This window comes from Salvelinus namaycush, chromosome 9 (assembly GCF_016432855.1).
Source record: "Salvelinus namaycush isolate Seneca chromosome 9, SaNama_1.0, whole genome shotgun sequence".
Lineage (NCBI taxonomy): Eukaryota > Metazoa > Chordata > Actinopteri > Salmoniformes > Salmonidae > Salvelinus > Salvelinus namaycush.
In genome coordinates, this window is record NC_052315.1 from 2,361,529 (window position 1) to 2,388,604 (window position 27,076).

Below are 27,076 nucleotides of genomic sequence, written 5' to 3' on the forward strand. Positions count from 1 at the left end.
TCAGGAGCACTTTCTTGCCTTCACTCTGCATGGTCAGATGGATGCAACAATGTTGGTGACATGCTGCTTTCCACAAGCGTTCTATAATCACACTATTAGTTTGAGTATCTTACGGTCTGCCAACTACTGTCTGCTAATTTGTATTTTCTTAGCAAGAAGTTGCTAAAATAATTTGTTAGCCGCTAATCGCTAGTTAGCTGGCTAACTTGCTAAATGTACTAAGAGTCAGATCAAATGTAGATAACTAGCTAATGTAACTTCTAATTAGGGTCACCTGGTAACACTGACTAACACTTTGGTTCCTACCCTGTCAATAATTCCTCCCTGGCGTAGTCATTCATTGTCATGTCAAACAACAATGTATTCAAAGGGCTTCCCACTCTATTCCAACTATAGAATTAGAATGATCGTTATATTTCCATGATTCCAACAGTTAACTAGGCCTAGTTTAAAAGTACAGGAAATGCAGAAATTGATTCAAATTATTTTGGTTTGGAGTTGGATTGAACAGTATATAAATGGAGAAAGCCACTTGCCAATCTTGGGTCATGAACTACTTACTCATGAAGCATATTTGGAACATTTTAGTATTCAAAAATATAAAATACCATCATACTGTGGAAAAATATAGTGGTATTATATTTGTCCATATAGCCCAGCCCTAGAATCTGCCTGGCTTGTAACCATGCTTGTTGCTTGTTACTGGACATGTGAATCTGCCAGTAGATAAATGACCTAGCTTGTCCTGTAATACGCATGGTAACATGTGAATCTGCCAGTAGATGTGGATAGAGCCCGAGGTCTAGAGATGTCCAGTATTTAGTTATGTACAGTGTAGCGTGTTTTCTTCTTTTGGTTCTATACTCCAACATTTTGATTTAACATCCAAACAACAGAAGGAAACACCATGCTGCACTGTCTCAATAATTACAGGGGGGACTGTACATAACTGAATACTGGTGCAGACTGGCAGCTTTCATTTGAGGGTATTTTCATCATTATCGTGTGAAACGTTTAGAAATTACAGCACTTTCTGTACATAGTGCCCCCATTTTAGGGATCCAAACAAAGTCACACATGTGTATTAAAGTAGTAAAAGTGAAGTATTTGGTCCCATATTCATAGCATGGAATGACTACATACATCAAGCTTGTGACTCTACAAATTTGTTGGAAGCATTTTCTGTTTGTTTTGGTTGTTTCAGATCATTTTGTGCCCAATAGAAATTCATGGTAAATAATGTACTGTGTCATTTTGGAGTCCCTTTTATTGTAAATAAGAACACAATATGTTTCTAAACACTTCCACATTCATGTGGACGCTACCATGATTACGGATCATCCTGAATTAATCTGAAACACAACCAAAACAAACAGCAAATGCATCCAACAAATCTGTAGTCACAAGCTTGATGTAGTCATTCCATGCTATGAATATGGGACCAAATACTTAGCTATTTATTACTTTAATACACATACAGTACCAAAGTAGCCACCCTTTGCCTTGATGACAGCTTTGCACGCTCTCGGCATTCTCTCAACCAGCTTCACGAGGAATGCTTTTCCAACAGTCTTTTTATTTTTATTTCACCTTTATTTAACCAGGTAGGCCAGTTGAGAACAATTTCTCATTTACAACTGCGACCTGGCCAAGATAAAGCAAAGCAGTACGAGACATACAACAACACAGAGTTACACATGGAGTAAAACAAACATACAGTCAATAACACAATAGAAAAATGTATATACAGTGTGTGTAAATGAGGGAAGATAAGGGAGGTAGGGCAATAAATTGGCCATAGTGGCGAAATAATTACAATTTAGCAATTTAAACACTGGAGTGATAGATGTGCAAGTAGAGATACTGGGGTGCAAAGGAGGGGGAAAAAACAGTATAGTGATGAGGTAGTTGGGTGGGCTATTTACAGATGTGCTATGTACAGGTGCAATGATCTGTGAGCTGCTCTGACAGCTGATGCTTAAAGTTAGAGAGGGAGATGTAAGACTCCAGCTTCAGTGATTTCTGCAATTCATTCCAGTCATTGGCAGCAGAGAACTGGAAGGAAAGGCGGCCAAAGGGGGAGTTGGCTTTGGGGATGACCAGTGAAATATACCTGCTGGAGCGCGTGCTACGGGTGGGTGCTGCTATGGTGACCAGTGAGCTGAGATAAGGCGGGGCTTTACCTAGCAAAGACTTATAGATGACCTGGAGCCAGTGGGTTTGGCGACGAATATGAAGCGAGGGCCAGCCAACGAGAGCATACAGGTCGCAGTGGTGGGTGGTATATGGGGCTTTGGTGACAAAACGGATGGCACTATGATAAACTGCATCCAATTTGCTGAGTAGAGTTTTGGAGGCTATTTTGTAAATGACATCGCCGAAGTCAAGGATCGGTAGGATATTCAGTTTTACGAGGGTGTGTTTGGCAGCATGAGTGAAGGATGCTTTGTTGCGGAATAGGAAGCCGATTCTAGATTAAATTTTGCTTAATGTGAGTCTGGAAGGAGAGTTTACAGTCTAACCAGACACCTAGGTATTTGTAGTTGTCCACATATTCTAAGTCAGAACCGAGTAGTGATGTAGTGACTACTCTGGACGGGTGGCTAGGTGTGGGCAGCGGTCGGTTGAAGTGCATGCATTTAGTTTAACTTGCATTTAAGAGCAGTTGGAGGCCAAGGAAGTAGAGTTGTATGGCGTTGAAGCTCATTTGGAGGTTTGTTAATCCAGTGTCCTAAGAAGGGCCAGATGTATACAGATCAAATTTTATTGGTCACATGGTTATCCGATGTTAATGCGAGTGTAGCGAAATGCTTGTGCTTCTAGTTCTGACAATGCAGTAATAACCAACGAGTAATCTAACCTAACAATTTCACAACAACTACCTTATACACACAAGTGTAAAGGGATGAAGAATATGTACATAAAGATATATGAATGAGTGATGGTACAGAATGGCATAGGCAAGATGCAGTAGATGGTATAGAGTACAGTATATACATATGAGATGAGTAATGTAGGGTAAGTAAACATTATATTAAGTGGCATAGTTTAAAGTGGCTAGTGATACATGTATTACATAAAGATGGCAAGATGCAGTAGATGGTATAGAGTACAGTATATACATATGAGATGAGTAATGTAGGGTATGTAAACATTATATGAAGTGGCATTGTTTACAGTGGCTAGTGATACATTTTTTACATACATTTTACCATTATTAAAGTGGCTGGAGTTGAGTCAGTATGTTGGCAGCAGCCACTCAATGTTAGTTGTGGCTGTTTAACAGTCTGATGGCCTTGAGATAGAAGCTGTTTTTCAGTCTCTCGGTCCCTGCTTTGATGCACCTGTACTGACCTCGCCTTCTGGATGATAGCGGGGTGAACAGGCAGTGGCCCGGGTGGTTGTTGTCCTTGATGATCTTTATGGCCATCCTGTGACATCGGGTGGTGTAGGTGTCCTGGAGGGCAGGTAGTTTGCCCCCGGTGATGCGTTTTCTGGCGTTGTCTGCGTAGAGGTGGATCAGAGAATCATCAGCAGCAAGAGCGACATCATTGATGTATACAGAGAAGAGAGTCGGCCCGAGAATTGAACCCTGTTGCACCCCCATAGAGACTGACAGAGGTCCGCACAACAGGCCCTCCGATTTGACACACTGAACTCTGTCTGAGAAGTAGTTGGTGAACCAGGCAAGGCAGTCATTTGAGAAACCAAGGCTTTTGAGTCTGCCGATAAGAATGTGGTGATTGACAGAGTCGAAATCTTTGGCCAGGTCGATGAATACAGCTGCACAGTATTGTCTCTTATCGATGGCGGTTATGATATCGTTTAGTACCTTGAGCGTGGCTGAGGTGCACCCGTGACCAGCTCGGAAACCAGATTGTGCAGCGGGGAAGGTACGGTGGGATTCGAAATGGTCGGTAATCTGTTTGTTGACTTGGATTTCGAAGACCTTAGAAAGGCAGGGTAGGATAGATATAGGTCTGTAGCAGTTTGGGTCTAGAGTGTCTCCCCCTTTTGAAGAGGGGGACGACCGCAGCAACATTCCAGTCTTTGGGGATCTCAGACGATACGAAAGAGAGGTTGAACAGGCTAGTAATAGGGGTTGCAACAAATTCGGCTGATAATTTTAGAAAGAGAGGATCCAGATTGTCTAGCCCAGGTGATTTGTAGGGGTCCAGATTTTGCAGCTCATTCAGAACATCAGCTATCTGGATTTGGGTGAAAGAGAAATTGGGGAGTCTTGGGCAAGTTGCTGTGGGGGGCGCAGGGTTGTTGACCGGGGTAGGGGTGGCCAGGTGGAAAGCATGGCCAGCTGTAGAAAAATTAAAATTCTCAATTATTGTGGAGCCTCAGTGCAGTGGGCAGCTGGGAAGAGGTGCTCTTATTCTCCATGAACTTTACAGTGTCCCAGAACTTTTTGGAGTTTGTGCTGCAGGATGCACATTTCTGTTTGAAAAAGCTAGCCTTTGCTTTCCTAACTGCCTGTGTATATTGGTTCCTGACTTCCCTGAACAGTTGCATATCGCGGGGGCTATTCGATGCTAATGCAGTATGCCACAGGATGTTTTTGTGCTGGTCAAGGGCAGTCAGGTCTGGAGTGAACCAAGGGCTATATCTGTTCCTGGTTCTACATTTTTTGAACGAGGCATGCTTATTTAAGATTGTGAGGAAAGCACTTTTAAAGAATAACCAGTCATCCTCTACTGACGGAAGGAGGTCAATATCCTTTCAGGATAGCAAGCGGCAACGATGAGAGACTTGTTTCTGGAAAGGTGGATTTTTAAAAGTAGAAGATCAAATTGTTTGGTTACAGACCTGGTTAGTAAGACAGAACTCTGCAATAGATTGCAACTCCGCCCCCTTTGGCAGTTCTATCTTGTCTGAAAATGTTATAGTTAGGGATGGAAATTTCAGGGTTTTTGGTGGCCTTCCTAAGCCAGGATTCAGACACGGCTAGGACATCCAGGTTGGCAGAGTGTGCTAAAGCAGTGAATAAAACAAACTTAGGGCGGAGGCTTCTAATGTTAACATGCATTACGGTTACAGAAGTCAACAAATGAGAGCGCTTGGGGAATGGGAGTGGAGCTAGGCACTGCAGGTCCTGGATTAACCTCCACATCACCAGAGGAGGAGTAGGAGGAGTAGGATAAGGGTACGGCTAAAGGCTATAAAAAAAAAAGAACTGGCCGTCTAGTACGTTTGGAACAGGGAGTAAAAGGAGCAGGTTTCTGGGCGCGGTAGAATAGATTCAATGCTTAATGTACAAACAAAGCAATGGTAGGATGTGAATAGAGTGGAGTTAAACCTAGGCAATGAGTGACGATGAGAGAGGTATTGTCTCTAGAGACATCAATTAAACCAGGTGATGTCACGGCATGTGTGGGAGACAAGACGGTTAGCTGAGGCATATTGAGCAGGGCTGTGGAGCTCTACAGTGAAATAAGACAATATTCACGAACCAAAACAGCAATGGAAAAGGCATATTGACATTAGGGAGAGTCATGTGTTGCCGAGTGATCATAGGGTCCAATGAGTAGCTGGATGGGCTGGAGAGACAGCGATTCAGACCGCTAGCGGGCCGGGGATAGCAGGCTAGCAGAAGGGCCTTAGAGGGACGTCGCGAAGGAAGAAGTCTGTTGTAGCCCCCTCGTGCGGATTACATCGGAAAGTCCAGTTGTGATGGATCGGCGGGGCTCCGCATCGACAATAAAAGGGGTCCAGGCCAATTGGCAAAATAGGTATTGTAGCCCAAGGAGTGGCTGATGGACCTCTTCAGCTAGCTGGGAGATGGGCCTAGCATAGGCTAGCTCCAGGCTAATTGGTGCTTGCTTCAGGACAGGGACGTTATCCAGGAGAAGCCAATCGGATAGCAGCTAGCTAGCTGCGATGATCCAGGTGAAGAGGTTCAGAGCTTGCGTTCGGAATCCGGAGAAAAAGGAGTCCGATAAGCTCTGGGTTGAATCACACTGTGCAGACTGGCAAGAGTTGTCCGGGCTAAAGGTTAGCTGTTGACCGCTGACTGCTAGCTAGTAGCTAGTTAGCTGGCTAGCTTCTGTTGGGGGTTCCGGTTCTAAGTAATGAAAATAGCAGATCCATACCATATTGGGTGAGGGGGGTTGCAGGAGAGTACGTTGAAGTTGGGGTTAAGAAAAATAATAAAAATATATGCGAAGAAAAAAATATATAAAAATATATATATACACGGGACATGACATGACAAGATGAAGACAAGACGCCTGACTGCTACGCCATCTTGGAGAAGAAAGTCTTGAAGGAGTTCCCACATGCTGAGCATATGTTGGCTGCTTTTCCTTCACTCTGCGGTCCAACTCATCCCACACCATCTCAATTGGGTTGAGGTCGGGTGATTGTGGATGCCAGGTCATCTGATGCAGCACTCCATCACTCTCCTTGGTCAATTAGCCCTTAAACAGCCTGGAGGTGTGTTAGGTCATTGTCCTGTTGAAAAATAAATGATAGTCCCACTAAGCGCAAACCAGATGGGATGGCGTATCGCTGCAGAATGCTGTGGTAGCCATGTTGGTTAAGTGTGCCTTGAATTCTAAATAAATCACTGACAGTGTCACCAGCAGAGCACCCCCACATCATCACACCTCCTCCTCCATGCTTCACGGTGGGAACCACACATGCGGAGGTAATCTGTTCACCAACTCTGCGTCTCACAAAGACACAGCGGTTGGACACACAAATATCAAATTTGGACTCATCAGACCAAAGGACAGATTTCCACCGGTCTAATGTCCATTGCTTGTGTTTCTTGGCCCAAGCAAGTCTCTTCTTATGGGTGTCCATTAGTAGTGGTTTCTTTGTAGCAATTCAACCATGAAGGCCTGATTCACACAGTCTCCTCTGAACAGTTGATGTTGAGATGTGTCTGTTACTTGAACTCGATGAAGCATTTGTTTGGGCTGCAATCTGAGGTGCAGTTAACTCCAAGGACCTTATCCTCTGCAGCAGAGGTAACTCTGGGTCTTCCTTTCCTGTGGCGGTCCTCATGAGAGCCAGTTTCATCAAAGTTCTTAATTTTCTGCATCTTGTCTTAAAGTAATGATCAACTGTTTTCTCTTTGGTTATTTGAGCTGTTTTTGCCATATTGTGGACTTTGTCTTTTACCAAATAGGGCTATCTTCTGTATACCACCTCCACTATGTCACAACACAACTGATTGGCTGAAACGCATCCAGAAGGAAAGAAATTCCTCAAATTAACTTAAGGATTGTCCCCTTTTCCCCCCAATTTTCGCCTAAAATGACATACCCAAATCTAACTGCCAGTAGCTCAGTCCCTGAAGCAAGGATATGCATATTCTTGGTACCATTTGAAAGGAAACACTTGGAAGTTTGTGGAAATGTGAAAGGAATGTAGGAGAATATAACACATTAGATCTGGTAAAAGATAATACAAAGAAAAAACCAACTGTCTTTTGTATTTTTTTTGTACCATCTTTGAAATGCAAGAGAAAGGCCATAATGCATTATTCCAACCCAGGTGCAATTTAGATTTTGGCCACTAGATGGCAGCAATGTATGCGCACCGTTTTAGACTGATCCAATGAACCATTGCATTTCTGTTCAAAGTGCTCTATCAAGACTGCCCAAATGTGCCAAATGTGTTTATTAATAACTTTTCATGTTCAAAACTGTGCATTCTCCTCAAACAATAGCATGGTATTCTTTCACTGTAATAGCTACTGTAAATTGTGGACAGTGCAGTTAGATTAACAAGAATTTAAGCTTTCTGCCAATATCACATGTCTATGTTCTTGTTACTTACAACCTCATGCTAATCGCATTAGCCTACGTTAGCTCAACCGTCCCGCAGGGGACCCACCAATCCCGAAGAAGTTTTAACAAGGCACACTTGTTAATTTAAATGCATTCCAGGTGACTACCTCATGAAGCTGGTTGAGAGAATGCCAAGAGTGTGCAAAGCTGTCATCAAGACAGCAGTGGCTACTTTGAAGAATCTCAAATATATTTTGATTTGTTGAACAATGTTTTGGTTACTACATGATTCCATATGTGTTATTTCATAGTGTTGATGTCTTCACCATTATTCTACAATGTAGAAAATATTAATAATAAAGAAACTCTTGAGTAGGTGTGTCAAAACGTCTGACTGGTACTGTATGTGTGGGAAAGGGCAGTGTGGAGTGAGATTACCTCATCTGTTGGGCCGGTGTGGAGTGAGATTACCTCATCTGTTGGGCCGGTGTGGAGTGAGATTGCCTCATCTGTTGGGCCGGTGTGGAGTGAGATTGCCTCATCTGTCGGGCCGGTGTGGAGTGAGATTGCCTCATCTGTCGGGCCGGTGTGGAGTGAGATTGCCTCATCTGTCGGGCCGGTGTGGAGTGAGATTGCCTCATCTGTCGGGCCGGTGTGGAGTGAGATTACCTCATCTGTCGGGCCGGTGTGGAGTGAGATTACCTCATCTGTCGGGCCGGTGTGGAGTGAGATTACATCATCTGTCGGGCCGGTGAGGAGTGAGATTACCTCATCTGTCGGGCCGGTGAGGAGTGAGATTACCTCATCTGTTGGGCCGGTGTGGAGTGAGATTGCCTCATCTGTCGGGCCGGTGAGGAGTGAGATTGCCTCATCTGTCGGGCCGGTGAGGAGTGAGATTGCCTCATCTGTTGGGCCGGTGAGGAGTGAGATTGCCTCATCTGTCGGGCCGGTGAGGAGTGAGATTGCCTCATCTGTCGGGCCGGTGAGGAGTGAGATTGCCTCATCTGTTGGGCCGGTGTGGAGTGAGATTACCTCATCTGTTGGGCCGGTGAGGAGTGAGATTACCTCATCTGTTGGGCCGGTGAGGAGTGAGATTGAGTTCCTGTCAATCCTATGTGTTTATTTTAGCCCTGTTGTAAGTAGTACGTTAGCAATTGACACGGTTAGTCAAATAATTTAATGTTCTGAGGTTAGAATTTGATCACTTGTTAATATTGTTTGTAGGGTGTTTTGCAGGCTTGGTGGTGGTTTGCTGTGCGCTGAGTAGTAAGTCTCTCTTATAACCATCCTATTAAATTACTGTCATAAACCCTCAGCTGGTGATTGGTTGAAAAGATCAGGTCAGTTTTTCTCTTTTCCGTATCTACCCGAAATCACTTCCTCAAAGAGGTGTTGATAAATGGCTGCGACAGGTAGTCATCTATTCACAGATGCATGTAATTATACCTGAGTTCTTTTTTTAAACAGGTTTGTCTGTTTAGCAGAGCACAAACGGTCGCTGCAGTTATTGTCCCAGTAACATTGATTTCAATATCGATATGAGGGATTCATTTGCACGTCGTGCTATTGATTACGGTAGAACAAGTTAATAAATTCCAGTGTTGAGTGACCGCTTGGTAAATACTGGCGCATGTGTACTTTAGAAGGTACTAATTTAGCAAAATACTAGTAATATTAACCTGTGTGTGTGTGTGGGGAGTAACTTTTATGTATTGGTCTTCAAAAGTGGTCTTCAGCATATTGATTATGTATTTGGACAGGTAAAACCGGTGTTTTGAGACACGGCCATAAATCAAAAATGTATAATTTTCAATCTATGTTTTAGGAATATAAATAGTACTTTTAACATTATTTTTCAACCGGATTCTACTTTATCAGGTACAAACTACTGAATGAGCCCTAACTTTAAATAAAGGTTAAATAAATATATAATAATTTAAAAAAGCGTGCTATGATTTATTAATTTAGATGATATTAGTGAAATCGTAAAAATATGTTTGTCCAGGCAACCACAATACAGCCAGTGGTAGAGGTCAGAGGTTAGGCAGGCAGGCTACAGAGCTCCACTACAGCCAGTGGTAGAGGTCAGAGGTCAGGCAGGTAGAGCGCTCCACTACAGCCAGTGGTAGAGGTCAGAGGTCAGGCAGGTAGAGCGCTCCACTACAGCCAGTGTCAGCAAGTGGACTAACTAACTAGCTAGTACACTTGCTGACATTGGCCTAATGATCAAACTGTATTTGTCACATGCGCCGAATACAACAAGTGTAGACCTTACCGTGAAATGCTGAATACAACAAGTGTAGACCTTACTGTAAAATGCTGAATACAACAGGTGTAGACCTTACCGTGAAATGCTGAATACAACAAGTGTAGACCTTACTGTGAAATGCTGAATACAACAGGTGTAGACCTTACCGTGAAATGCTGAATACAACAAGTGTAGACCTTACCGTGAAATGCTGAATACAACAAGTGTAGACCTTACCGTGAAATGCTGAATACAACAGGTGTAGACCTTACCGTGAAATGCTGAATACAACAGGTGTAGACCTTACCGTGAAATGCTGAATACAACAAGTGTAGACCTTACCGTGAAATGCTGAATACAACAGGTGTAGACCTTACCGTGAAATGCTGAATACAACAGGTGTAGTAGACCTTACCGTGAAATGCTGAATACAACAGGTGTAGTAGACCTCACAGTGAAATGCTGAATACAACAGGTGTAGTAGACCTTACCGTGAAATGCTGAATACAACAGGTGTAGTAGACCTTACCGTGAAATGCTGAATACAATAGGTGTAGACTTTACCGTGAAATGCTGAATACAACAAGTGTAGACCTTACCGTGAAATGCTGAATACAACAAGTGTAGACCTTACCGTGAAATGCTGAATACAACAAGTGTAGACCTTACCGTGAAATGCTGAATACAACAAGTGTAGACCTTACCGTGAAATGCTGAATACAATAGGTGTAGACTTTACCGTGAAATGCTGAATACAACAAGTGTAGACCTTACCGTGAAATGCTGACTGACAAGCCCCTTAACCAACAGTGCAGTTCAAGAAGAAGAAAATATTTACCAAGTAAAAAAGGATAAAAAGTAACACAACATAACAAGGCTATATACAGGGTGTTACGGTACAGAGTCAATGTGGAGGCTATATACAGGGTGTTACGGTACAGAGTCAATCTGGAGGCTATATACAGGGTGTTACGGTACAGAGTCAATGTGGAGACTATATACAGGGTGTTACGGTACAGAGTCAATGTGGAGACTATATACAGGGTGTTACGGTACAGAGTCAATGTGGAGGCTATATACAGGGGGTACCGGTACAGAGTCAATGTGGAGGCTATATACAGGGTGTTACGGTACAGAGTCAATGTGGAGGCTATATACAGGGTGTTACGGTACAGAGTCAATGTGGAGGCTATATACAGGGTGTTACGGTACAGAGTCAATGTGGAGGCTATATACAGGGTGTTACGGTACAGAGTCAATGTGGAGGCTATATACAGGGTGTTACGGTACAGAGTCAATGTGGAGGCTATATACAGGGGGTACCGGTACAGAGTCAATGTGGAGGCAATATACAGGGGGTACCGGTACAGAGTCAATGTGGAGGCTATATACAGGGTGTTACGGTACAGAGTCAATGTGGAGGCTATATACAGGGGGTACTGGTACAGAGTCAATGTGGAGGCTATATACAGGGTGTTACGGTACAGAGTCAATGTGGAGGCTATATACAGGGGGTACCGGTACAGAGTCAATGTGGAGGCTATATACAGGGTGTTACGGTACAGAGTCAATGTGGAGGCTATATACAGGGTATTACGGTACAGAGTCAATGTGGAGGTTATATACAGGGTATTACGGTACAGAGTCAATGTGGAGGCTATATACAGGGGGTACTGGTACAGAGTCAATGTGGAGGCTATATACAGGGTGTTACGGTACAGAGTCAATGTGGAGGATATATACAGGGTATGACGGTACAGAGTCAATGTGGAGACTATATACAGGGTGTTACGGTACAGAGTCAATGTGGAGGCTATATACAGGGTGTTACGGTACAGAGTCAATGTGGAGGATATATACAGGGTGTTACGGTACAGAGTCAATGTGGAGGCTATATACAGGGTGTTACGGTACAATGTGGAGACTATATACAGGGTGTTACGGTACAGAGTCAATGTGGAGGCTATATACAGGGTGTTACGGTACAGAGTCAATGTGGAGGCTATATACAGGGGGTACCGGTACAGAGTCAATGTGGAGGCTATATACAGGGTGTTACGGTACAGAGTCAATGTGGAGGCTATATACAGGGGGTACCGGTACAGAGTCAATGTGGAGGCTATATACAGGGTGTTACGGTACAGAGTCAATGTGGAGGCTATATACAGGGTATTACGGTACAGAGTCAATGTGGAGGTTATATACAGGGTATTATGGTACAGAGTCAATGTGGAGGCTATATACAGGGGGTACTGGTACAGAGTCAATGTGGAGGCTATATACAGGGTGTTACGGTACTGAGTCAATGTGGAGGTTATATACAGGGTGTTACGGTACAGAGTCAATGTGGAGACTATATACAGGGTGTTACGGTACAGAGTCAATGTGGAGGCTATATACAGGGTGTTACGGTACAGAGTCAATGTGGAGGATATATACAGGGTGTTACGGTACAGAGTCAATGTGGAGGCTATATACAGGGTGTTACGGTACAATGTGGAGACTATATACAGGGTGTTACGGTACAGAGTCAATGTGGAGGCTATATACAGGGGGTACCGGTACAGAGTCAATGTGGAGGCTATATACAGGGGGTACCGGTACAGAGTCAATGTGGAGGCTATATACAGGGTGTTACGGTACAGAGTCAATGTGGAGGCTATATACAGGGTGTTATGGTACAGAGTCAATGTGGAGGCTATATACAGGGTGTTACGGTACAGAGTCAATGTGGAGGCTATATACAGGGTGTACCGGTACAGAGTCAATGTGGAGGCTATATACAGGGTGTACCGGTACAGAGTCAATGTGGAGGCTATATACAGGGTGTTACGGTACAGAGTCAATGTGGAGGCTATATACAGGGTGTTACGGTACTGAGTCAATGTGGAGGCTATATACAGGGTGTACCGGTACAGAGTCAATGTGGAGGCTATATACAGGGTGTTACGGTACAGAGTCAATGTGGAGGCTATATACAGGGGGTACCGGTACAGAGTCAATGTGGAGGCTATATACAGGGTGTTACGGTACTGAGTCAATGTGGAGGCTATATACAGGGTGTTACGGTACTGAGTCAATGTGGAGGCTATATACAGGGTGTTACGGTACAGAGTCAATGTGGAGGCTATATACAGGGTGTTACGGTACAGAGTCAATGTGGAGGCTATATACAGGGTGTTACGGTACAGAGTCAATGTGGAGGCTATATACAGGGTGTTACGGTACAGAGTCAATGTGGAGGCTATATACAGGGTGTTACGGTACAGAGTCAATGTGGAGGCTATATACAGGGTATTACGGTACAGAGTCAATGTGGAGGCTATATACAGGGTGTTACGGTACAGAGTCAATGTGGAGGCTGTATACAGGGTATTAAAGTGACTATGTATAGATAATAAACAGAGAGTAGCAGCAGTGGACATGTAGGTAGGGGTAAAGTGACTATGTATAGATAATAAACAGAGAGTAGCAGCAGTGTACATGTAGGTAGGGGTAAAGTGACTATGTATAGATAATAAACAGAGAGTAGCAGCAGTGGACATGTAGGTAGGGGTAAAGTGACTATGTATAGATAATAAACAGAGAGTAGCAGCAGTGTACATGTAGGTAGGGGTGAAGTGACTATCTATAGATAATAAACAGAGAGTAGCAGCAGTGTACATGTAGGTAGGGTAAAGTGACTATGTATAGATAATAAACAGAGAGTAGCAGCAGTGGACATGTAGGTAGGGGTGAAGTGACTATACATAGATAATAAACAGAGAGTAGCAGCAGTGGACATGTAGGTAGGGGTGAAGTGACTATGCATAGATAATAAACAGAGAGTAGCAGCAGTGGACATGTAGGTAGGGGTGAAGTGACTATACATAGATAATAAACAGAGAGTAGCAGCAGTGGACATGTAGGTAGGGGTTAAGTGACTATGTATAGATAATAAACAGAGAGTAGCAGCAGTGTACATGTAGGTAGGGGTGAAGTGACTATGTTTAGATAATAAACAGAGAGTAGCAGCAGTGTACATGTAGGTAGGGGTAAAGTGACTATGCATAGATAATAAACAGCGAGTAGCAGCAGTGTACATGTAGGTAGGGGTGAAGTGACTATGCATAGATAATAAACAGAGAGTAGTAGCAGTGGACATGTAGGTAGGGGTGAAGTGACTATACATAGATAATAAACAGAGAGTAGCAGCAGTGTACATGTAGGTAGGGGTGAAGTGACTATGCATAGATAATAAACAGAGAGTAGCAGCAGTGGACATGTAGGTAGGGGTGAAGTGACTATACATAGATAATAAACAGAGAGTAGCAGCAGTGGACATGTAGGTAGGGGTTAAGTGACTATGTATAGATAATAAACAGAGAGTAGCAGCAGTGTACATGTAGGTAGGGGTGAAGTGACTATGTTTAGATAATAAACAGAGAGTAGCAGCAGTGTACATGTAGGTAGGGGTAAAGTGACTATGTATAGATAATAAACAGAGAGTAGCAGCAGTGGACATGTAGGTAGGGGTGAAGTGACTATGCATAGATAATAAACAGAGAGTAGCAGCAGTGGACATGTAGGTAGGGGTAAAGTGACTATACATAGATAATAAACAGAGAGTAGCAGCAGTGGACATGTAGGTAGGGGTTAAGTGACTATGTATAGATAATAAACAGAGAGTAGCAGCAGTGTACATGTAGGTAGGGGTGAAGTGACTATGTTTAGATAATAAACAGAGAGTAGCAGCAGTGTACATGTAGGTAGGGGTAAAGTGACTATGTATAGATAATAAACAGAGAGTAGCAGCAGTGGACATGTAGGTAGGGGTAAAGTGACTATGTATAGATAATAAACAGAGAGTAGCAGCAGTGGACATGTAGGTAGGGGTTAAGTGACTGTATAGATAATAAACAGAGAGTAGCAGCAGTGGACATGTAGGTAGGGGTAAAGTGACTATGTATAGATAATAAACAGAGTAGCAGCAGTGTACATGTAGGTAGGGGTAAAGTGACTATGTATAGATAATAAACAGAGAGTAGCAGCAGTGGACATGTAGGTAGGGGTTAAGTGACTATGTATAGATAATAAACAGAGAGTAGCAGCAGTGGACATGTAGGTAGGGGTTAAGGGACTATGTATAGATAATAAACAGAGTAGCAGCAGTGGACATGTAGGTAGGGGTGAAGTGACTATGCATAGATAATAAACAGAGAGTAGCAGCAGTGGACATGTAGGTAGGGGTAAAGTGACTATGTATAGATAATAAACAGAGAGTAGCAGCAGTGTACATGTAGGTAGGGGTTAAGTGACTATGTATAGATAATAAACAGAGAGTAGCAGCAGTGGACATGTAGGTAGGGGTTAAGTGACTATGTATAGATAATAAACAGAGTAGCAGCAGTGGACATGTAGGTAGGGGTAAAGTGACTATGTATAGATAATAAACAGAGAGTAGCAGCAGTGGACATGTAGGTAGGGGTAAAGTGACTATGTATAGATAATAAACAGAGAGTAGCAGCAGTGGACATGTAGGTAGGGGTAAAGTGACTATGTATAGATAATAAACAGAGAGTAGCAGCAGTGGACATGTAGGTAGGGGTGAAGTGACTATGCATAGATAATAAACAGAGTAGCAGCAGTGGACATGTAGGTAGGGGTAAAGTGACTATGTATAGATAATAAACAGAGAGTAGCAGCAGTGTACATGTAGGTAGGGGTGAAGTGACTATCTATAGATAATAAACAGAGAGTAGCAGCAGTGTACATGTAGGTAGGGTAAAGTGACTATGTATAGATAATAAACAGAGAGTAGCAGCAGTGGACATGTAGGTAGGGGTGAAGTGACTATACATAGATAATAAACAGAGAGTAGCAGCAGTGGACATGTAGGTAGGGGTGAAGTGACTATGCATAGATAATAAACAGAGAGTAGCAGCAGTGGACATGTAGGTAGGGGTTAAGTGACTATGTATAGATAATAAACAGAGAGTAGCAGCAGTGTACATGTAGGTAGGGGTGAAGTGACTATGTATAGATAATAAACAGAGAGTAGCAGCAGTGTACATGTAGGTAGGGGTAAAGTGACTATGTATAGATAATAAACAGAGAGTAGCAGCAGTGGACATGTAGGTAGGGGTAAAGTGACTATGTATAGATAATAAACAGAGAGTAGCAGCAGTGGACATGTAGGTAGGGGTTAAGTGACTGTATAGATAATAAACAGAGAGTAGCAGCAGTGGACATGTAGGTAGGGGTAAAGTGACTATGCATAGATAATAAACAGAGTAGCAGCAGTGGACATGTAGGTAGGGGTAAAGTGACTATGCATAGATAATAAACAGAGTAGCAGCAGTGGACATGTAGGTAGGGGTAAAGTGACTATGTATAGATAATAAACAGAGAGTAGCAGCAGTGGACATGTAGGTAGGGGTGAAGTGACTATGTATAGATAATAAACAGAGAGTAGCAGCAGTGGACATGTAGGTAGGGGTAAAGTGACTATGTATAGATAATAAACAGAGAGTAGCAGCAGTGGACATGTAGGTAGGGGTAAAGTGACTATGTATAGATAATAAACAGAGAGTAGCAGCAGTGGACATGTAGGTAGGGGTGAAGTGACTATCTATAGATAATAAACAGAGAGTAGCAGCAGTGGACATGTAGGTAGGGGTAAAGTGACTATGTATAGATAATAAACAGAGAGTAGCAGCAGTGTACATGTAGGTAGGGGTGAAGTGACTATCTATAGATAATAAACAGAGAGTAGCAGCAGTGGACATGTAGGTAGGGGTAAAGTGACTATGTATAGATAATAAACAGAGAGTAGCAGCAGTGGACCAAACAAAGGGGGGGTCAATGTAAATAGTCCGGTGGCCATTTGATTAATTGTTCATCAGTCTGATGGCTTTGGGCTAGAATCTGTTCAGGAGCTTTTTGGTCCTAGACTAGGTGCTCCGTTACCCCTTGCCGTGTGGTAGCAGAGAGAAAAGTCTATGACTTGGGTGACTGGAGTCTCTGACAATATTATGGGCTTTCCTCTAATGTTGTTATGCTAAACCAGATACATGGCTGGCTAGCTAGACGGCTAACCACCACTGCATATAGAGACAATAGAGAGAAAGTAACGGGATCTTTTTGTAGGCACTAACCCCCACCATGCTTAGTTGGATAAAGCCTATCAGGAAAATGAATGGCATTTTTTGTAGGGTTTTTACAATCAGGGGCTTCTCTCTGCCTGTCTGTGACAACCAATCAGGGGCTTCTCTCTTCCAGTTTGTGTGACAAGAACCTCTGCCTCTGTGCAGTGTGTTTCCTATGTGGACACTGGTTTCCGACGCCAGTAGAAACGTTGTTTATCTTTGGGAGAAACAGGACATGATGTCTGTGTTCATTTCACTTTAGTTTGAGAAGCGTTGCACATGAACCTGAACAGCAGTCTAGTTAATTGCAGATCCAGATCAACATGAATCCCCCTCTACCTGGTACTGTCTCCTCCTGTCTCACTGTCCTCCTCCTGTCTCACTGTCCTCCTCCTGTCTCACTGATTCCTCCTCCTGTCTCACTGTCCTCCTCCTGTCTCACTGATTCCTCCTCCTGTCTCACTGATTCCTCCTCCTGTCTCACGGATTCCTCCTCCTGTCTCACGGATTCCTCCTCCTGTCTCACTGATTCCTCCTCCTGTCTCACTGATTCCTCCTCCTGTCTCACTGATTCCTCCTCCTGTCTCACGGATTCCTCCTCCTGTCTCACGGATTCCTCCTCCTGTCTCACTGATTCCTCCTCCTGTCTCACGGATTCCTCCTCCTGTCTCACGGATTCCTCCTCCTGTCTCCTCCAGTGCATCCCCACATCCAGGGAACTGCAGACCTATACTCTTCCAGCCTCCAATGCTGGACTTCCATGAACAGTAAGTACCTGACTAGTTCTCTCTCTCTCTCTCACTCTCAGTAGTAGTAGTAGTGTCTTCCCACAGTCTCTGTCGGAACAGGGCCCAGCCTTCTGCAAATATGTTTGGTGTATTACCAGTCAGATATACAGGCAGTGGTCACATTGTGTGTGGTCACATAGCATTCCACACTGACAATGGAAGCAGACTCACTGATCTCATGTTATGTTGCCCTGCCCTCCTCTAAACATGCCTTACTCACCTCATCAAACATCCAATCCACCTACCTCATTTCCACCTACCTCATCCCCATATTGTTGTCATTTACTTTCTGCTCTTTTGCACACCAGTATCTCTACTTGCACATCATCATCTGCTCATCTATGACTCCAGTGTTAATTTGCTAAATTGTAATTACCTCGCTACTATGACCTATTTATTGCCTTACCACCTCATGCCATTTGCACACACTGTATATAGACTTTCTTTTTCTCTATTGTGTTATTGACTGTATGTTTGTTTATTCCATGTGTAACTCTGTTGTTTTTGTCGCACTGCTTTGCTTTATCTTGGCCAGGTCTCAGTTGTAAATGAGAACTTGTTCTCAACTGGCCTACCTGGTTAAATTAATAAAACACATTTTTAAAAATAATAATAATCCCCCAACTCACCTCCTCTACACGTCCCCCCAACTCACCTCCTCTACGCGTCCCCCAACTCACCACCTCTACGCGTCCCCCAACTCACCTCCTCTACGCGTCCCCCAACTCGCCTCCTCTACGCGTCCCCCAACTCGCCTCCTCTACGCGTCCCCCAACTCGCCTCCTCTACGCGTCCCCCAACTCGCCTCCTCTACGCGTCCCCCAACTCGCCTCCTCTACGCGTCCCCCAACTCGCCTCCTCTACGCGTCCCCCAACTCGCCTCCTCTACGCGTCCCCCAACTCGCCGCCTCTACGCGTCCCCCAACTCGCCTCCTCTACGCGTCCCCCAACTCGCCTCCTCTACGCGTCCCCCAACTCGCCTCCTCTACGCGTCCCCCAACTCGCCTCCTCTACGCGTCCCCCAACTCGCCTCCTCTACGCGTCCCCCAACTCGCCTCCTCTACGCGTCCCCCAACTCGCCTCCTCTACGCGTCCCCCAACTCGCCTCCTCTACGCGTCCCCCAACTCGCCTCCTCTACGCGTCCCCCAACTCGCCTCCTCTACGCGTCCCCCAACTCGCCTCCTCTACGCGTCCCCCAACTCGCCGCCTCTACGCGTCCCCCAACTCGCCTCCTCTACGCGTCCCCCAACTCGCCGCCTCTACGCGTCCCCCAACTCGCCGCCTCTACGCGTCCCCCAACTCGCCTCCTCTACGCGTCCCCCAACTCGCCTCCTCTACGCGTCCCCCAACTCGCCTCCTCTACGCGTCCCCCAACTCGCCTCCTCTACGCGTCCCCCAACTCGCCTCCTCTACGCGTCCCCCAACTCGCCTCCTCTACGCGTCCCCCAACTCGCCTCCTCTACGCGTCCCCCAACTCGCCTCCTCTACGCGTCCCCCAGCTCGCCGCCTCTACGCGTCCCCCAGCTCGCCTCCTCTACGCGTCCCCCAGCTCGCCTCCTCTACGCGTCCCCCAACTCGCCTCCTCTACGCGTCCCCCAGCTCGCCGCCTCTACGCGTCCCCCAGCTCGCCGCCTCTACGCGTCCCCCAGCTCGCCGCCTCTACGCGTCCCCCAGCTCGCCGCCTCTACGCGTCCCCCAGCTCGCCGCCTCTACGCGTCCCCCAGCTCGCCGCCTCTACGCGTCCCCCAGCTCGCCGCCTCTACGCGTCCCCCAGCTCGCCGCCTCTACGCGTCCCCCAGCTCGCCGCCTCTACGCGTCCCCCAGCTCGCCGCCTCTACGCGTCCCCCAGCTCGCCGCCTCTACGCGTCCCCCAGCTCGCCGCCTCTACGCGTCCCCCAGCTCGCCGCCTCTACGCGTCCCCCAGCTCGCCGCCTCTACGCGTCCCCCAGCTCGCCTCCTCTACGCGTCCCCCAGCTCGCCTCCTCTACGCGTCCCCCAGCTCGCCGCCTCTACGCGTCCCCCAACTCGCCGCCTCTACGCGTCCCCCAACTCGCCGCCTCTACGCGTCCCCCAACTCGCCGCCTCTACGCGTCCCCCAACTCGCCGCCTCTACGCGTCCCCCAACTCGCCGCCTCTACGCGTCCCCCAACTCGCCGCCTCTACGCGTCCCCCAACTCGCCTCCTCTACGCGTCCCCCAGCTCGCCGCCTCTACGCGTCCCCCAGCTCGCCGCCTCTACGCGTCCCCCAGCTCGCCGCCTCTACGCGTCCCCCAGCTCGCCGCCTCTACGCGTCCCCCAACTCGCCGCCTCTACGCGTCCCCCAAATCGCCGCCTCTACGCGTCCCCAACTCGCCTCCTCTACGCGTCCCCAACTCACCTCCGGGCACCAAAGACGTGGATGTCGATTACGGCAGCCCTCCGCTGATTCAGAGCGGTTGAGTTAAATGCGGAAGACACATTTCAACTGACTAGGTATCCCCTTTCCTCTAAACATGCCCAACTCGCCTCGTCATTACAGAGAAGGACAGGAAAACCTGTCATATAATGAATCACTGTCACAGAGAAGGGAAGGGGGGGACACCCCCATTATGTCAGCATGTCATTGCTATTCTCTGTTATGTCAGCATGTCATTGCTATTCTCTGTTATGTCAGCATGTCATTGCTATTCTCTGTTATGTCAGCATGTCATTGCTATTCTCTGTTATGTCAGCATGTCATTGCTATTCTCTGTTATGTCAGCATGTCATTGCTATTCTCTGTTATGTCAGCATGTCATTGCTATTCTCTGTTATGTCAGCATGTCATTGCTATTCTCTGTTATGTCAGTATGTCATTGCTATTCTCTGTTATGTCAGCATGTCATTGTCTGTTGTGTTGATGCTGATGATAATAATAATGTAAACCTTTCATTGAATAGGGTCATGTGATTTGATCATGTGATTTGCTCTTTCCTTTTTTTTCTGTAGGCCTGTGGGGATGCCAAAAATGGAAAAAGTTTACTTGAATAATCCCAGTTCAGAAGAAATTAGTTTGATATCAATATCAGCAACAACAGCACATTTTCATGCGTCCTTTTTCCAGAATGGGGTAAGTGTTAGGCCTTTGTGCCAGGTGTACAGTACCAGTCAAACGTTTGACACACCTACTTATTGAAGGGTGTTTGTTATTTTCTACATTGTAGAATAATAGTGAAGACATCAAAACTATGGAATTATGTAGTAACCAAAAAAGCGTTAAAAAAAAATCAAAATATATGTGAGATTCTTCAAAGTAGCCACCCTTTGCCTTGATGACAGCTTTGCACACTCTTGGCATTCTCTCAACCAGCTTCACCAGCTACACAATCTGAATCACATTTTTATTTGACGTACCCCTGACGGCATTGTACGTACCCCTGGGGGTACTCGTACCCCAGTTTGGGATTACATGTTCCATCCATTGTGACCAGCTGATAATGTTCCATCCATTGTGACCAGCTGATAATGTTCCATCCATTGTGACCAGCTGATAATGCTCCATCCAATGTGACCAGCTGATAATGCTCCATCCAATGTGACCAGCTGATAATGCTCCATCCAATGTGACCAGCTGATAATGCTCCATCCAATGTGACCAGCTGATAATGCTCCATCCAATGTGACCAGCTGATAATGCTCCATCCAATGTGACCAGCTGATAATGCTCCATCCAATGTGACCAGATGATAATGTGGCCAGATGATAATGCTCCACCCGATTAGACCTGCTGATAATGCTCCATCCAATGTGACCAGATGATAATGCTCCATCCATTGTGACCAGCGGATAATGCTCCATCCAATGTGACCAGCTGATAATGTGGCCAGATGATAATGCTCCATCCAATGTGGCCAGATGATAATGCTCCATCCAATGTGACCCGATGATAATGCTCCATCCAATGTGACCAGATGATAATGTGACCAGATGATAATGTGACCAGATGATAATGCTCCATCCGATTAGACCTGCTGATAATGCTCCATCCAATGTGACCAGATGATAATGCTCCATCCAATGTGACCAGATGATAATGCTCCATCCATTGTGACCAGATGATAATGCCCCTTCCAATGTGACCAGATGATAATGTGACCAGATGATAATGTGACCAGATGATAATGCTCCATCCATTGTGACCAGATGATAATGCTCCATCCAATGTGACCAGATGATAATGCCCCATCCAATGTGACCAGATGATAATGTGACCAGATGATAATGCTCCATCCATTGTGACCAGATGATAATGCCTCCTGTTTTCCCCCTCTTTCTGTTCCAGATCATCCCAGCAGGGGGAAACACGTCGTTTGATCTCGTGTTTCTCGCCAGGGCCGTAGGGAACGTAGAAAATACTTTATTTATTAATACGTCGCATCATGGAGTGTTTACATACCAGGTACTGTAGACGTGTGTACACACAAATGTAGGCTGTGTCCCAAATGGCACCCTATTCCCTATGTAGTGCACTACTTTTGACTAGGGCCCATAGGGTAGTGCACTATGTAGGGAATAGGGTTCCATTTGGAACAGCACCATAAACACAGTATCCATTTAATAGGCTATTCCTTTGAATAAAAAGAAAGATGTCAACATTAGGTTGATTTGATAGTCTTGTGGTCTGTTCTCGTGTTTTCAGGTGTTCGGGGTGGGTATCCCCAACCCCTACAGACTACGGCCCTTCATCGGGGCCAGAGTCCCTGTTAACGGCAGCTACTCTCCACTCATAAACATCCACAACCCTCACAGTGAACCACTGCAGGTAGCTAACGTCCACAACCCTCACAGTGAACCACTGCAGGTAGCTAACGTCCACAACCCTCACAGTGAACCACTGCAGGTAGCTAACATCCACAACCCTCACAGTGAACCACTGCAGGTAACTAACATCCACAACCCTCACAGTGAACCACTGCAGGTAGCTAACATCCACAACCCTCACAGTGAACCACTGCAGGTAGCTAACATCCACAACCCTCACAGTGAACCACTGCAGGTAGCTAACATCCACAACCCTCACAGTGAACCACTGCAGGTAGCTAACGTCCACAACCCTCACAGTGAACCACTGCAGGTAGCTAACATCCACAACCCTCACAGTGAACCACTGCAGGTAGCTAACGTCCACAACCCTCACAGTGAACCACTGCAGGTAGCTAACATCCACAACCCTCACAGTGAACCACTGCAGGTAGCTAACATCCACAACCCTCACAGTGAACCACTGCAGGTAGCTAACGTCCACAACCCTCACAGTGAACCACTGCAGGTAGCTAACATCCACAACCCTCACAGTGAACCACTGCAGGTAGCTAACATCCACAACCCTCACAGTGAACCACTGCAGGTAGCTAACATCCACAACCCTCACAGTGAACCACTGCAGGTAACTAACATCCACAACCCTCACAGTGAACCACTGCAGGTAACTAACATCCACAACCCTCACAGTGAACCACTGCAGGTAGCTAACGTCCACAACCCTCACAGTGAACCACTGCAGGTAGCTAACGTCCACAACCCTCACAGTGAACCACTGCAGGTAACTAACATCCACAACCCTCACAGTGAACCACTGCAGGTAGCTAACGTCCACAACCCTCACAGTGAACCACTGCAGGTAACTAACATCCACAACCCTCACAGTGAACCACTGCAGGTAACTAACATCCACAACCCTCACAGTGAACCACTGCAGGTAGCTAACATCCACAACCCTCACAGTGAACCACTGCAGGTAGCTAACGTCCACAACCCTCACAGTGAACCACTGCAGGTAGCTAACATCCACAACCCTCACAGTGAACCACTGCAGGTAACTAACATCCACAACCCTCACAGTGAACCACTGCAGGTAACTAACATCCACAACCCTCACAGTGAACCACTGCAGGTAACTAACATCCACAACCCTCACAGTGAACCACTGCAGGTAGCTAACGTCCACAACCCTCACAGTGAACCACTGCAGGTAGCTAACGTCCACAACCCTCACAGTGAACCACTGCAGGTAGCTAACGTCCACAACCCTCACAGTGAACCACTGCAGGTAGCTAACGTCCACAACCCTCACAGTGAACCACTGCAGGTAACTAACATCCACAACCCTCACAGTGAACCACTGCAGGTAACTAACATCCACAACCCTCACAGTGAACCACTGCAGGTAGCTAACGTCCACAACCCTCACAGTGAACCACTGCAGGTAACTAACGTCCACAACCCTCACAGTGAACCACTGCAGGTAACTAACGTCCACAACCCTCACAGTGAACCACTGCAGGTAGCTAACGTCCACAACCCTCACAGTGAACCACTGCAGGTAGCTAACGTCCACAACCCTCACAGTGAACCACTGCAGGTAGCTAACGTCCACAACCCTCACAGTGAACCACTGCAGGTAGCTAACGTCCACAACCCTCACAGTGAACCACTGCAGGTAGCTAACGTCCACAACCCTCACAGTGAACCACTGCAGGTAACTAACGTCCACAACCCTCACAGTGAACCACTGCAGGTAGCTAACGTCCACAACCCTCACAGTGAACCACTGCAGGTAGCTAACGTCCACAACCCTCACAGTGAACCACTGCAGGTAGCTAACGTCCACAACCCTCACAGTGAACCACTGCAGGTAGCTAACGTCCACAACCCTCACAGTGAACCACTGCAGGTAGCTAACGTCCACAACCCTCACAGTGAACCACTGCAGGTAGCTAACGTCCACAACCCTCACAGTGAACCACTGCAGGTAGCTAACATCCACAACCCTCACAGTGAACCACTGCAGGTAGCTAACATCCACAACCCTCACAGTGAACCACTGCAGGTAGCTAACATCCACAACCCTCACAGTGAACCACTGCAGGTAGCTAACGTCCACAACCCTCACAGTGAACCACTGCAGGTAGCTAACGTCCACAACCCTCACAGTGAACCACTGCAGGTAGCTAACGTCCACAACCCTCACAGTGAACCACTGCAGGTAGCTAACGTCCACAACCCTCACAGTGAACCACTGCAGGTAGCTAACGTCCACAACCCTCACAGTGAACCACTGCAGGTAGCTAACATCCACAACCCTCACAGTGAACCACTGCAGGTAGCTAACGTCCACAACCCTCACAGTGAACCACTGCAGGTAGCTAACGTCCACAACCCTCACAGTGAACCACTGCAGGTAGCTAACGTCCACAACCCTCACAGTGAACCACTGCAGGTAGCTAACGTCCACAACCCTCACAGTGAACCACTGCAGGTAGCTAACATCCACAACCCTCACAGTGAACCACTGCAGGTAGCTAACATCCACAACCCTCACAGTGAACCACTGCAGGTAGCTAACATCCACAACCCTCACAGTGAACCACTGCAGGTAGCTAACGTCCACAACCCTCACAGTGAACCACTGCAGGTAGCTAACGTCCACAACCCTCACAGTGAACCACTGCAGGTAGCTAACGTCCACAACCCTCACAGTGAACCACTGCAGGTAGCTAACGTCCACAACCCTCACAGTGAACCACTGCAGGTAGCTAACGTCCACAACCCTCACAGTGAACCACTGCAGGTAGCTAACGTCCACAACCCTCACAGTGAACCACTGCAGGTAGCTAACATCCACAACCCTCACAGTGAACCACTGCAGGTAGCTAACGTCCACAACCCTCACAGTGAACCACTGCAGGTAGCTAACGTCCACAACCCTCACAGTGAACCACTGCAGGTAGCTAACGTCCACAACCCTCACAGTGAACCACTGCAGGTAGCTAACGTCCACAACCCTCAGTGAACCACTGCAGGTAGCTAACGTCCACAACCCTCACAGTGAACCACTGCAGGTAGCTAACATCCACAACCCTCACAGTGAACCACTGCAGGTAGCTAACGTCCACAACCCTCACAGTGAACCACTGCAGGTAGCTAACGTCCACAACCCTCACAGTGAACCACTGCAGGTAGCTAACGTCCACAACCCTCACAGTGAACCACTGCAGGTAGCTAACGTCCACAACCCTCACAGTGAACCACTGCAGGTAGCTAACGTCCACAACCCTCACAGTGAACCACTGCAGGTAGCTAACGTCCACAACCCTCACAGTAAACCACTGCAGGTAACTAACGGCCACAACCCTCACAGTGCAGGTAAACATGTCTTTATGCGTCTCTATGGTAACCACCATCAAATTTATTTATAAAGCCCTTCTTACATCAGCTGATATCTCGAAGTGCTGTACAGAAACCCAGCCTAAACCCCCAAACAGCAAGCAATGCAGGTGTAGAAGCACGGTGGCTAGGAAAACCTCCCTAGAAAGGCCAAAACCTAGGAAGAAACCTAGAGAGGAACCAGGCTATGAGGGGTGGCCAGTCCTCTTCTGGCTGTGCCGGGTGGAGATTATAACAGTACATGGCCAAGATGTTCAAATGTTCATAAATGACCAGCATGGTCAAATAATAATAATCTTTCCATTTTCAGGAGGTGAGGTGAGAGGACACCAGTAGTGGAGGAAAAGACTGAGAAGCACCCTTTCTGTAGTAGTCGAGGGTGCAGCAAGTCAGCACCTCAGGAGAAAATGTCAGTTGGCTTTTCATGGCCGATCATTAAGAGTATCTCTACCGCTCCTGCTGTCTCTAGAGAGTTGAAGAAAGCAGGTCTGGGACAGGTAGCAGGTCTGGGTCAGGTAGCAGGTCTGGGTCAGGTAGCAGGTCTGGGTCAGGTAGCAGGTCTGGGTCAGGTAGCAGGTCTGGGACAGGTAGCAGGTCTGGGTCAGGTAGCAGGTCTGGGACAGGTAGCACGTCCGGTGAACAGGTCAGGGTTCCGTAGCTGCAGGCAGAACAGTCCACTATAAAAGAAAAGTACACTCTAGTGGCTCGTTTTGACAGCTGTCTTAGTTAGGGTATCATGAACGGACCATCCACTAACAATCTATTGATGTGCCCATAACATCCACTAACCACTAAGGGCCGGTTTACTAGCCACAGATTAAGTCTCGGACAAAGAAGCACTTTCAATAGTAATTGAACATGTCTGGAGAAACCGTCTCTTAACAGTTTATCTATCGATGTGTCCAGTTGATTAGGTTTGAGACTTGAGTCATTGATTGTTAGGCTTTGAAATAGTTTAGGTCACTTAGTGTATTCTGGTTAGT

General features: G+C 46.4%; 2 protein-coding genes across 2 annotated transcripts in view; both read left to right on the plus strand.

The window, feature by feature from the left end:
- The window catches only part of nme7 (NME/NM23 family member 7), a 1,076,771-nt gene that overhangs the window by 131,886 nt on the left and 917,809 nt on the right, over positions 1-27,076 (plus strand). The gene's annotated exons all lie outside the window — the stretch shown is intronic.
- tmem131 (transmembrane protein 131) overlaps positions 1-27,076 on the plus strand; it is a 120,073-nt gene that overhangs the window by 7,561 nt on the left and 85,436 nt on the right. Inside the window, exons 4-7 of the mRNA XM_039000456.1 lie at positions 17,819-17,887; positions 20,877-20,997; positions 22,210-22,326; positions 22,567-22,689. Of these exons, the coding sequence (XP_038856384.1) occupies positions 17,819-17,887; positions 20,877-20,997; positions 22,210-22,326; positions 22,567-22,689 (430 nt within the window). The remainder of the gene's footprint in view (positions 1-17,818; positions 17,888-20,876; positions 20,998-22,209; positions 22,327-22,566; positions 22,690-27,076) is intronic.